This window comes from Quercus suber, unplaced genomic scaffold (assembly GCF_002906115.3).
Source record: "Quercus suber isolate HL8 unplaced genomic scaffold, Cork oak 2.0 scaffold_510, whole genome shotgun sequence".
Classification (NCBI taxonomy): domain Eukaryota; kingdom Viridiplantae; phylum Streptophyta; class Magnoliopsida; order Fagales; family Fagaceae; genus Quercus; species Quercus suber.
In genome coordinates this window covers 488,307-500,977 of record NW_027069959.1, presented here as the reverse complement: position 1 = coordinate 500,977, position 12,671 = coordinate 488,307, and the positions used below count along the sequence as shown (strand labels likewise).

At 37.3% G+C, this 12,671-nt stretch overlaps 1 protein-coding gene and 1 long non-coding RNA gene across 2 annotated transcripts in view; one reads left to right on the top strand and one right to left on the bottom strand.

The window, feature by feature from the left end:
- Positions 1-12,671, bottom strand: part of LOC112039097 (uncharacterized) — a 35,521-nt gene that overhangs the window by 13,027 nt on the left and 9,823 nt on the right. The window contains exons 7-9 of the mRNA XM_065763499.1: positions 9,433-9,489; positions 9,121-9,255; positions 8,936-9,013 (exon numbers count right to left, since the gene is read on the bottom strand). Coding sequence (XP_065619571.1) covers positions 8,936-9,013; positions 9,121-9,255; positions 9,433-9,489 — 270 coding nt within the window. The remainder of the gene's footprint in view (positions 1-8,935; positions 9,014-9,120; positions 9,256-9,432; positions 9,490-12,671) is intronic.
- On the top strand, positions 10,639-11,549 carry LOC136063310 (uncharacterized). Its single transcript, XR_010624981.1, has 2 exons — positions 10,639-11,307; positions 11,475-11,549. It is a non-coding gene; the product is annotated as an uncharacterized LOC136063310 (long non-coding RNA).

Below are 12,671 nucleotides of genomic sequence, written 5' to 3'. Positions count from 1 at the left end.
TTTTATTAATCAACTCATTCTATTTTCTTTGAATACATCTAGCACAATATATATAAGGACTCTTACTTGTAATAGTAGTATTAGGATTTCTAATAGTACAAGGACTGCTATTTAACCATAATAAATTAAACCAAAGCCCATACATAAAGACCCATAATTAAATAAGACTCATTAATAAAACTCATGGCATATAACTATGGCCCATACCCAACAATTTTAAAATTACTAAAATACCCTTGACTCAAGAATAACCAAATAAAATATAAAAACTTAATTAACTACCATGGACACTTATTCTTGGGCTTTACCTTAGCCTTAGACTTCCAAAGAGAATATCCTTTCTTTAACCATGTTATGCTTCTGCCATCAATTCTCCCCCTCTAAAAAGAACTCGACTCTGTCGAGTTAGGAGTTGGACCAAAAATACCATCAGAAGGCACAATTTTCCGAATAAGGAAGGAACTCTTCTTTAACTTCAAGTTTGGCATGTCTCTTGCACATGTGAGAGTGTACTTCTTGTTGCCTTCAAAAAAAGAATAAGTATTGGCACGTCCAGCATGGTGTGCATTGTGATCCCATATCCATGGCCGACCCAAATTTATGTGACAAAGCTTAAGGGGACAGTCTCCTTAAGCTTGCCAATTTCAAATGTGACTAGGCACTGCTTATCAACCTTCAACTTTGTGTTTGTGACCCATGCAACATAATAAGGATTTAGGAGTGGCTCTACTTTTAATCCCAATTTCTGCACTGCATCCTCAGATATTGTATTAATACAACTCCCAGTGTCAATTAACAAAGAACATATTTGTTTCTTGCAATTAAGTCGAGTTTAAAAAATCTTTCCCCTATGATAGCGGTCTTCATTCACTTAAACATCTTAGTTAAATGCTGTAAGAAGTGGACGAATGACAGCTAGCATACCCTCATCATTAAGAACTAAGTCATCAATGTTCAGCATACCCACATCATCCAAATCTGAGTCATCAACGTTCTCTTTCAAGTTAGCATTGAGAGGTTCACAAATCTCTTCTTGAATTTCGAGTTGCTTCGATCCCTTGATTGCCTCATGACTAGGACTATCCTTTCCAAGCATAGCAACTAGTTTTGAAGGACATTGAAAAGAAATAAGCCAAAACCTCCAAAGCACTTTGCTCTAGAATTAGAACTACTCCCTTGTGATGTAGAAGTATTAGAACAAACATTCTTGTTTGGTGGATAAGAATTACCTTGAGACTTATCAATAGACTTCTCCAAATTAACATCCACTTCTCTCACCTCTAATATTGCTTGCCACTATAGCTCTCATTAAGGCCTTCTTTTTAGTCTCCTCTTCCATTTGGTGTGCAATTTGGTTTGCATATACCATGGTATAAAGCCTACTTGCAGCCAAACCCGAAGAAATATTAGGATTCAAACCTTGGCGATACATAGAAATCATCACATCCTCATTTCATGGGAATCCCAATCTCATAGCCAAGCTATAGAATTTGTTGGTATATACTCTTCAACTGAATAACTTCCTTGCACCAACTGTGTAAATTGTAAGTGGGCTCATTGCTTGTAATTAGGTGGTATAAAGTAACGAGTCATAGCACTTCGCATGTCTTCCCACAATCGAATGGCAATATAGCGAGTTTGTTGATACTTTTCCCACCATATTCTAGTTGTCCCTTTGAGTTTAGCTTCTGCGAGAAAGAGTTTTCGCTCTTCGCTTAAGCTATACCATCTGAAAAAGTTTTCAATACTATTCAGCCAATCAAAGAACACCTCCGGATTGCCCTCCCCATAAAAATCACTAACTTCTAGTTTAACACCTCTATCCACATCTGTTAATCGAGGCTCCCCATAAGAACGGACCAATGATGGATGATAAGGCTGATTCCCTTCCATATAACCAGCACCTTGAAGAGGAAAAACAATACTGGGTTGTGTTCGCTGTGGGGGCACCTAACTAGTGCTTGGAACAAAGGAATTTGTGGAAGAAAAAGGCATTGAACTTGAGGGGAATACAGGGACCGTGCTTGGACCTGATTTGGGGAACTGGGGTCTTGATCAAAGGTGGTTTCAGCAGAAAATTTGCTAAGAATGATTGCTGACAGCTTGAATTCACCTCTCATGGTGGATAAGTCTTCCAATTTTGTCTCAATGGAATTCACCTTCTCACATAACAGATTCAAAGTCTTCTTTGTGCTTTCGTAATCTTGAGAAAAAACCTTGAATTGAGACTCTGATTCTGTGTTAGTCATCATTTTTTTTTTTTAAATGAATTCTGTCAAGCAGTTGGCTGAAGAAGATTTTCACAAAGAAGTTGTTGTAGGATTTTCACTCTGATACCAATTTGATGTAGGACAAAAAAGGAATTTGCCTAACCTTTAGTTGTGGTGGGTTTAGGGTTAGGAAAGAAGAAGAATTAGAGAGAAGTTAGGGCTGTTTAGGGGCTGTGTGAACAGTAAACGTGAACAATAACCCTAGAAAGAAAGAAGAGAAAATAAAGAGGAGAGAAGGAGAAAGAAACAACAAAGGCCAACATGTTAGGATTCCTAATAGTACAAGGACTACTATTTAACCCTAATAAATTAAACCAAAGCTCATACAAAAAGACCCGTAATTACATAAGACTTATTAATAAAACCCATGACCTATAACCATGGCCCATACCCAACAATTGTAATATTACTAAAATAACCTTGACTCAAGAATAACCAAATAAAATATAAAAACTTAATTAACTACCATAGACACTTACTCTTGGGCTTTGCCTTAGTTTTAGGCTTCCAAAGAGAATATCCTTTCTTTAACCATGTTATGATTCCGCCATCATGTGTATTATAAATTAGCATTATAGTTAATTAAGTTGTATCCACTATCCAATACTTCCATTATCCAATGCTTTTTTTTATACTGAGGATTTTCTTAGTTGTAGGGCTAAAAGTTATCTATTTTATAGAGAAGTATTTTTTAGTTGAGATTCTTGAGAAGTCTTTTAATTATAGATTTCTTCTTTTTATTGAGAAGTCTTTTAGTTGTAGATTTATTTAACAATATTATTATTTTAGATTACATTACGCATTTGTCAGAAAGTTAGCTATGCTACCTTGCATACTTGAGGCATTCTAGGGTTTCAAAATTGAACTCTCTCAGCTTATGTTGATCTCTTCCTTCGGGAATCTACTCTCTCAAGAATTAGTTCAAGGACCACAATTGAAAAAATACCCTGAAATTTTGCAAATTATTGAATTCCATCGAACTGAGAAGCCTAGGTTGATTCTTAAAATAAGAGATACACAAGGTGATGCAGGACAACCAGAACAAAATTAAACAACAATAAAATAAAGATATGACCTAAGAGTCAACATCTAGGCTTAGCTTGGAGTCAGTAACAAGTGGGAAAACCACTAAGAGTCAGCACCAGACCAAAGAGAGACCAAACTGCCATTTTTTTCATTCATCAAAATATCAACTACCTCCTCAAAGGGTACAATAGGTTGTTTATAAAGGATTGCTAAACCCTAATTCTAATTGGCTATGAAACCCTAATTGCCTTTTGTGAAGGGTTTGGAATTTGATCGTATTGGGGAGATACTTCAAGTTGTAAGTGACTTAGAGGGGACAAAACTCCAGATCCGGATGGGTTTACTATGGCGTTTTATCATCATTGTTGGAGAGTAGTGGAGAAAGACGTCTTAACGGTTTTTGAAGAGTTTTTTCAACATTGTAAGTTTGAAAAATCCCTTAATGCTACCTTCATTGCATTAATTCCTAAAAAGAATAATGCCTCTAATATTAGAGATTTCCGACCTATTAGCTTGGTGGGGAGTGTAATAAAATCTTGTCTAAGGTTTTGGCAAATCGATTGAGAGTGGTTTTAGATCAGTTGATTTCTGAGACTCAAAATAGCTTTGTGGGTGGGAGACAAATTCTTGACTCAGTTCTTATTGCGAATGAGTGTGTGGATAGCCAAGGGAAGAGTAGAGTTCCTAGAGTCATTTGTGAACTTGATATTGAGAAAGCCTAGGATCATGTGAATTGGGAGGCTTTACTGAATTTGTTTAATAGAATGGGCTTTGGAGTGAAGTGGTGTAAGTGGATCCGTACTCGTATCTCCACAATTCAGTTCTCTGTTTTGATTAATGGGTCTCCAGCTAATTTTTTTGGTAGTTCGAGGGGTTTAAGACAAGAGGATCCGCTATCTCCAATGCTATTTTTAATTATAATGGAGGTGTTTAGTAGGATGTTGAGAATAGTGGAGGGAGCTGGCTTGATCCGTGGTTTTAAAGTTGAGGGTAGGAGGGGTGGTGGAGAATGTGTTACACATCTGTTATTTGCAGACGATACTATCCTATTTTGTGATGCGGATGTGGAGCAAATTCTTCATGTTCGGTTATTGTTACTTAGTTTTCAGGCGGTAACAGGTTTGAAGGTTAATGTGCATAAGAGTGAAATGGTTCCAATAGGGGAGGTTGATAATGTGCATGCCCTGGCTGAAATTTTGGGTTGCAGAGTTGGAGAGTTGCCTATGTCTTATCTTGGTATGCCGTTGGGGGCTTCACATAACTCTCCTTCAATTTGGAATCCTATTTTGGAAAATTTTGAGCAAAAACTAGCCAGGTGGAAGAAGTTGTATTTGTCTAAAGGGGGTCGATTGATGTTACTCAAGAGTACGCTATCTAGTCTTCCTACCTATTTTCTATCGTTATTCACAATTCCTACTCATGTGGTTAATAAAATTGAAAAGTTGCAAAGGGATTTTCTATGGGGTGATAGCAAGACTCATCTGATAGGATGGGATAAAGTTTGTGCGCCTATAGCCAATGGTGGCTTGGGGATAAGGAAATTTACTACTGTCAATAAGGCCTTATTGGGGAAATGGTTGTGGCGGTTTGGGAAGGAAGAGGATTGGTTATGGAGAAGGGTGGTAGCTTCAAAATATGGGGAAGAATGGGGGGATGGACCTCAAAGCTGGGTAGGGGAGTTCATGGGTGTGGTTTGTGGAGAGGTATTCGCATGGGATGGGAGGATTTTAGCAAAAATTGTTAGTTTGTTATTGGGTTGGGGAATAGAGTCAGGTTTTGGCAGGATGGGTGATATGGGGATCAACCTTTTCAATTGGCTTTCCCAAGACTGTATGGTATTGCCATTGATAAAGAGGTATCTGTAGAAGCTTCTTTGTCAAGGCAGGGGGTGGAGGATAGAAGAATTTGGGATGTTCGTTTTATTAGAGAATTTAATGATTGGAAGATGGATGAAGGGCTGTATTTTCTTCATATATTGGGAACTAATAGTCCTCCAATGGCTGTGGGAGACTGGATGAGATGGAAGTTGAAGCCTAATGGGAATTTTGACATCCGATCATATTATAATAAATTAAGGGACTCTCTCTCAATTGTCTTTCCTTGGAAAGCTATATGGAAAGCAAAGGCCCCTAGGCGAGTTTCCTTTTTTGTATGGTGTGTAGCTTGGAATAAGATCCTAACGGGTGATAACTTGAAATTGAGGAGATTGGTTTTTGTGGACTAGTGTATTATGTGCCGATATTGTGGAGAGACGGTAGACCACTTACTTCTTCATTGTGAGATGGCTTATCGGTTATAGAGCTTTGTCTTTATAACTTTTGGCTTGTCTTGGGTTATACCTAGATTGATCCCAGAGTTGCTTTTTGGTTGGTGGAATTGGTTGGGGAAGCAATCGTCTTAAATTTGGAATTTAGTTCCGTTGTGCATCCTTTGGTGTATTTGGAAGGAACGGAATCGGAAGACTTTTGAGGATTTGGATAGTTCTGGTGATCAGCTACTTGCTTCTTTTAGTGGAACTCTTTTTGATTGGTCTCAGGCATGGGGACTCACGACTAGTGATTCCCTCCCTTCTTTTCTTAGCTCTTTTTCTCTTTGTAATTAATATGTTGATTGGTTTTCTTTTTTGTTTTTTCTCTGTTTTCTTCTTCTTGTATTTTCTAGGTTTGCTCTATGTTCTTCATGCATAGAGTAGCCTTTCGTATATATAACATTCTTACTTATCAAAAAAAAAAAAAAAATACAATTGACTTGCAAACATAAATAATACTAAATAAAAATCTTCTTGCGTCTCTCGCATTATTCTCCTTGGGTTGGAAAAAATTCGACCTCGAGCTTTAAAGCATTGAAGGATTAGAATGCTAACAAGTAACACTTGCTTCAAGTCTAGAATCACCTTAGGGAGCACAGAGAAAATAAAAACCTTGAGTTCCACCACATCAAACTCGTCTGGAATCACAAAAATCAACGTGTGGAATTAGCATAATCTCATCTTGTACCTTATGAACCATAGGAAGCACTGTGGTTTTAACCTCTTCAACTTCACCAAGATGTAGATCATCATAACCTCTTCGACTTCACCAAGATATAGATCTTCAAGCACTATGGAGGATTGATTAGAAGCACATTCAACAACTTCAATTTTCACATTATGTCCACCCTCAAGTTTTCTGGGTAGTTTTTGAGTGGGTGCCATTATCTTTTCTAGCTAGGCATTAATCCTAGTGATTATTTGCTCCCCCAATTTCCACGAAGTAGGTGAAAAATTTTAATCTTACACAAGCAAAAATTAAACTACGAAGATCCAAGGAAATGTCTTCATTTTCATCTATGATCAGAGTCATAATTGTTTCCATGGCTGAAAATACACTAGGTGGATGGTTGGACCTAATTATTTTAAAGAAATTTTGAAACATCTCAACAACCAATGCATCACACTCAAGGTCCAGCATCACCAAGAATAACTTGACCTTGGCAAAAGTATCAAGAACTGAAATTGCCTTTTTATAACAGTAAGTGGACACATGAGACAATTTTCCAGTCATCTGAAATATTTCCTTCATTTGCTCATCCTCCATATGGAGCATCTGGTGCTGTTATCCTTGTAATTTCAGTAATGCAAGATACAACTGAAACTTTCACATCCATTTTAGCATGTCTCAAAAGTTTGAATGATCAATGCCTTCACTAAGGGTAAAAGTGCATCTCACATTGATTTCAATGGTTCTTGCTCCACATATGCTAACAAATTTTCAACTTTATCAAGAAGAGTAAGGAGATCATCAATGGAGGAAGGAAGGTTAAGGAGTCTATTCCCATCCTCCTTAAGCTGCTTCTCAAATTCTTTATCTTTAAGTTGCTTCTCAAGCTCTCTATCAAAGGAAGTCATTTCCTATGAATTTTTCTTCTTCAATGGGGTAGTTGGGTCGGTTAAATGCTGGGTTGAAGTTGGGCTGGAATTTTTTTTTTTTTTAAAGAAAACTAGTGTTGTAAAAGGTGGGGTTAGGGCTTGTTAACAAATGGGCCGGGTCAAGGGTTTGTTTCTAAAATGGGTTGGTTAGGGTATTTTTTTTTGGCTAAGAAAGTGGATAACGCAGAAGGGGTCTGTATTGGGTTACCTTTGAGATCAAGTCGATGGGAGACTTGCGGCGGACCGATGGTGAGCAACTGAAGGTCATGTCAGCATGAAGCAAGGATGGAAGGTGTTCATGCTAGGCTACCGCAACTAGGGCTTGTGAGTGAGTATAGTGGTAGTCACAGCGGCAAATGGGAATCGATGAAGGTGGATCTTCGTCACGAGGAAGGCCACAAATTGAAGATTCGGGGTCGGCAGCAACAAGACTTCTTCTCTGTCTTCATGGTTGCAAAGGGTTGGTGATTTGAGTGTGGACATAGGATCTATGGCCGTGGGGTTGGGGTCTTGGACTGGCTGGGATGTTTATGTTAATGGTGGCGATATGGCTTGAGGAAGGAGAGATTGGTGATTCACGTTGGGTCTGGGAATTTGGTAGGTTCTCTGTTTGGTTTGAAATCTGGGTTACTGTGGTGTGGTGTGGTAGTATTTAGATGCGTGGAAAATAATGAAAGTAAAGGATTTTTTTTTTTGTAAATACTTTTCTGGTTCGTGACTGCGGAGGTGATGCTTCAAATAGATTGGTGTTTGCTCTGATATCAAAACCGATGCAGGAGAACCAGAACAAAATCAAACAACAATAAAATAAAAGACATGACCTAAGAGTCAGCACCTAAGTCTGGCCAAGCAGGAAAACCACTAGGAGTCAGCACTCCTAGGGTGGACCTGGAGTCAACACCAAACCAAAGAGAGACCAAACTGCCATTTTTTCACTCATCAAAATATCAACTACTTCCTCAAGGAGTATAATAGGTTGCTTATAAAAGATTGCTAAACCCTAGTTCTAATTGGCTAGGAAACCCTAATTGCCTTATTACAAAAATAACCTTGCTTCCAAATTAAAATACTAATAGCCTAATATATTACAAGGACCTAAAACATAAAAATACAATTAACTTGCAAACATAAATAATAATAAATAAAAATCTTCTTGCGTCTCCCGCATCACAAGGTTTTAACAACTAAATCCCCATGAATAAATTTGGATCCTTTCTTTGTCTATTGCTCTAGTTAGCACAAGAAAATTGGTTTCTTTTTGTTTTTGTGTCTGGGTGGGTGGGTGTGTGTGTGTGGGGGTGGGGGGGGGTAATAAGATTCTAATGAGAAAGTTGAAGGGCGTCTCCCTTGTACACGGGACACACATAAGAGATTCAAAATGAAAGGTGGGGAATAATAAGATCTAAAAATATCCGAAAAGGTAGAAGAAACAAAAACCCGTGTAAAACTAAAACATACATTGTCAAACAGGAAGATAACAGAAGGCTGTGCCAAGTCTTTTTTTTTTTTTTAACTTGAAACATTTCGACCTGGACCATTGCCTGTTACAACCTATGAGCACCGGGACAAATGATCCAAGGAACACTAAAAATTCCTATATGAATGCTGTATTAAACATCATATGCCCTTAAGCAATTAAATTACTAAATCTTCCATTCAGAAAAGAACTCAACTTCATAGTGTTAATGTTTTTCAGGTAATGTTAATGTCATGGAATAACATATGCATTTACCTTGTGATTTTGCTTAAGAGATCTCAAACACTCTCTCATTTGCTCTGCTTTTGTGGCAGGCCTAACCGGCAAAGAGCTCTGCAAGTTGATAGAACAACATATTTTTACTAAGGGCTTCACACTAATCTCAAGAAAATTATGAATGAAATTCAAAAGGCCTATTCTTTATCCATACAAGCCAATACCTTTTTCTCCTCCACAACAGGTGCAGAAGGTTTTACAGCTGAAGGATCCTCTGGTGGCAATCCAAGCTTCCGCCTTCTTTCTGCCTGTAAAGACATAAATAATTCACTCAAAAACAACAGATATTGCCTAACAACCTACAAGAAGCAATTTACTGAAAAGGACAATGGGGCATTTTGAGAGGTATTGTTGCCAAATGAAATAATAGCAGTCTCAGTACCCTTCTTCTACCTTGGGAAAGGATTATTCAATCCAATAAATGCTAAGCAAAATAGAAACCCACTTTTTGCACACCACCTTGAGCTTCTAAATACATACACCACAAAGTAAGTCACTGCATGCATAACCTGAACACCGAGAGCCTTAACTTCCTGACAAAAGGGACTTATAATTATTACACATCTTGAACAATGAACGTCCTCTAGAAGTCCAGGAATTACAAATCTACCCCTTTACTAAAGTGCACACAGCAAACAAGCTATCGCAGAATTCCTAGGATCCAAAAGAAAGAAGAACGGGACAAATCCTAGGTTTCACCACATAGATTTGATCTGGCTCTGATACCAAGTTGACACAGGACAAAATGGGTAGTAAATAAAAATTGCAGAAAGAAGAATAGGACAAATCCTACGCTTCACCACCTAGAATTTGAATAAAAACCTAAGGGTGAAGGAAAAAAAATTGAATAAAAACCTAGGCTTCACAACTTAAGGATGCTTGGATTCACCATCAAGCTTAGATAATCATCTCTAATCAGAATTTTTACTAAAATAGCATTGCTTCAAACTATTCCTAGAGCCTCTTTTTAATAGGTTCCAAGGATTACATTAAGGCACAACTAAATCCCATAAAATCCTCATCAACACTAACGCCCAAATTCAAAAAGAAATCTAATCCAAAATTAAAAAATGAAATCTGAAAAACAAAATATTCTGACATAAAATTGACTGTGCTCCTTGCATCCATGGATGGATGCTGTTGGATGTCCTCCATTAAATTTTTAATCATCTCGCTATCTTTGACCTAGTTCATTTTTCATGCAAAATATAGATGACATTGAATCTCCTCCCTTATATTACAATGATCTGTTAATATATGACCATGTTTAACCACATAAGTTCATAGTAGAGAACCTGTTGCCCCCTTCTTAAGGGTGCTAATGAGGTACATCAATTATGAAAACACCCTAACTAGCTTTGCCCAGTCCTTATTGTATCTGGGTCTGGGAATCACTACAGTCACTTTCCAAGGAATAACAGCTACAGGTTTGACAGTAACTGCCAACCAGAACTGAACTTTAGCAGCTGCATAAGAACGAAAGAGTTTGCAGAGAACAGTTTACCTCTGACAACTAATCTAGATACAAAATTAGAATGGAAAGGATAGAATATTCACTGTTACAGACTAGGAGGTAACTTTCAAAATCATACAAATATTGCACAAATCATTTTAAGTGTGGCCTGACACTTCTCCAATGGAATTTTTTTTTTTTTTTTTGATAAGTTACACTTCTCTGGGGTGGAGTGGCTGTATGTAGCTTGCAGTGGTTGGGTTTTCTGTAGTGGTAAACAATCAGTGGTGAAGGATTTTATTTTTTATTTTTTTATTTTTGGAAAAACTGAATGGATCGGATTGCTTTGATCCCAAATTGAAGCAGTACAATCAAGAGGAAAATAAAGGAACAAGAAAATTACAAGTAACCCTAAGAATCAACACCTAAGGGATGCTTGGAATCAGCACCAAGCAATAAAACTTAGGCATCAGCACCTAAGGTGTCAGCAGCCAACAATTTGGAAAATTTCCATCTGAAATTTCATTAATCTACTGTCTCCCAAATACAACCATCTAGAACCCTTTTATAGAGCTTTTAGGAATAGAAGATAATCCTACCTAAAAATGAAGCTAATACAAAAACTAATCCCTAGCTAAACTCAAATCTAATCCTTATCTAAACTCAAAAATAAAAGTTTACAATAATCCAATCTCCAATGAGATAAAAAAAAATTGAAATAATAAATTTGAAAATAATTTTGGTTGTGCTCCTGCATCACTCTTTGGCTTCTAGAACCCATCTGCCATATCTGGGAAACAGTTTTATATATCTGCTTATTTATTTTTCAGGAGAGAATTCGAGTGGGCAAAGAACTCCTAGAAGCAAAGAGAATTGAGGAGGAAAATGAAAGAAAACGGTTTGTCTTCATCTGGTGTAATCTTTCTGTTATATCTTACCTATCAAAAAAAAAACTGTTATATCTTGCATTTGTGTTCCAATCTACCCATTGTGTGATAGAAAATGCTCTTTCCAGAGGCCACTATAATTTTTTTATGGAATGAAAATTCTGTTGTGTTCTTACAGGATATTGGCCTTGCGAAAAGCAGAGAAAGAGGAAGAGAGAAGGGCTAGGGAAAAAATACGGCAGAAATTGGAAGAAGACAAGGTATGCATCTCTCCAGCCATGTTGTTTACTGTATCGATTAGTTCTCTCATTATGACTTTTAGTAAGGCTTTTTTTGTTTTTTGATAAGGTGCTAGCCAAGTACACGGGCTGTATATATTGAGTAAAACACAGAACAGAAAAGAAAGAAAATTAGGAAGGCAAAAAATTAAAAATAGTAGCAAGGCATTTATTTTCTAGTAATGTTATCATGTCTAAATGCTTTTATACATTATAGGCAATTCTTATTTTATGAAATTAACCTCTCAAATCCGGCAAGTGAAATTCCATTTTTCTCTTGAGAGCAGGCTTGAGTTAAGCGTTCTTGACTAAAATAAGAATTGCATGATTGTAGGCAATTCTTGTAAATGTTGGATGATCTTGGGAAATATAAGTATAGCCAAAAACGGATGATACCTAAAATTAGGTTTAAATTGATTCATCCCAGCTCCCCCAAAGGGCAGGCATGTGAGATGAATATGTAATAAGAGGCCCTGTGTCCATTTCTTTTTTGATAAGTAAGAATGATATATATGCAAAAAGGCTGCTCTATGCATGAAAAGCACAGAGCATGCCAACATTTACAAGAAAAGGAAAAAGAGAAAAAGAAAAAAAAGAAAAAAAAAGTAGCAAATTAATTACAAAGAGAAGAGAACTAAGAAATGAAGGGAGAGAATCACTAGTCATGAGTCCCCAAGCCCGAGACCAGTCGAGTAAAGTTCCGCTAAAAGAAGCAAGCATCTAATCTTGGGAACTATCCAAGTCCTCGAAAGTCCGCTGATTCCGTTCCTTCCAAAGACACCATAGTAAGCACAACAGAACTAAGTTCCAGATAATAGACGAGTGCTTCCTCAACAATTCCACCAACCAAAAAGCAGACCTAGAATCATTCTAGGTATGACCCATGATTACCAAAAGAAGTAAAAGCAAAACTACACAAATGATAAGCCATCTCACAATGAAGAAATAAGTGATCCACTGTCTCCCCACAGCGACACATAATACACCAATTTGCAAAATCAAAACCCCTTGGTCTCAAGTTATCACCTGTGAGGATCTTATTCCAAGCTGCAGACCGAACAAAAAGAAAACACGCTGAGGGGCCTTAACTTTCCAAA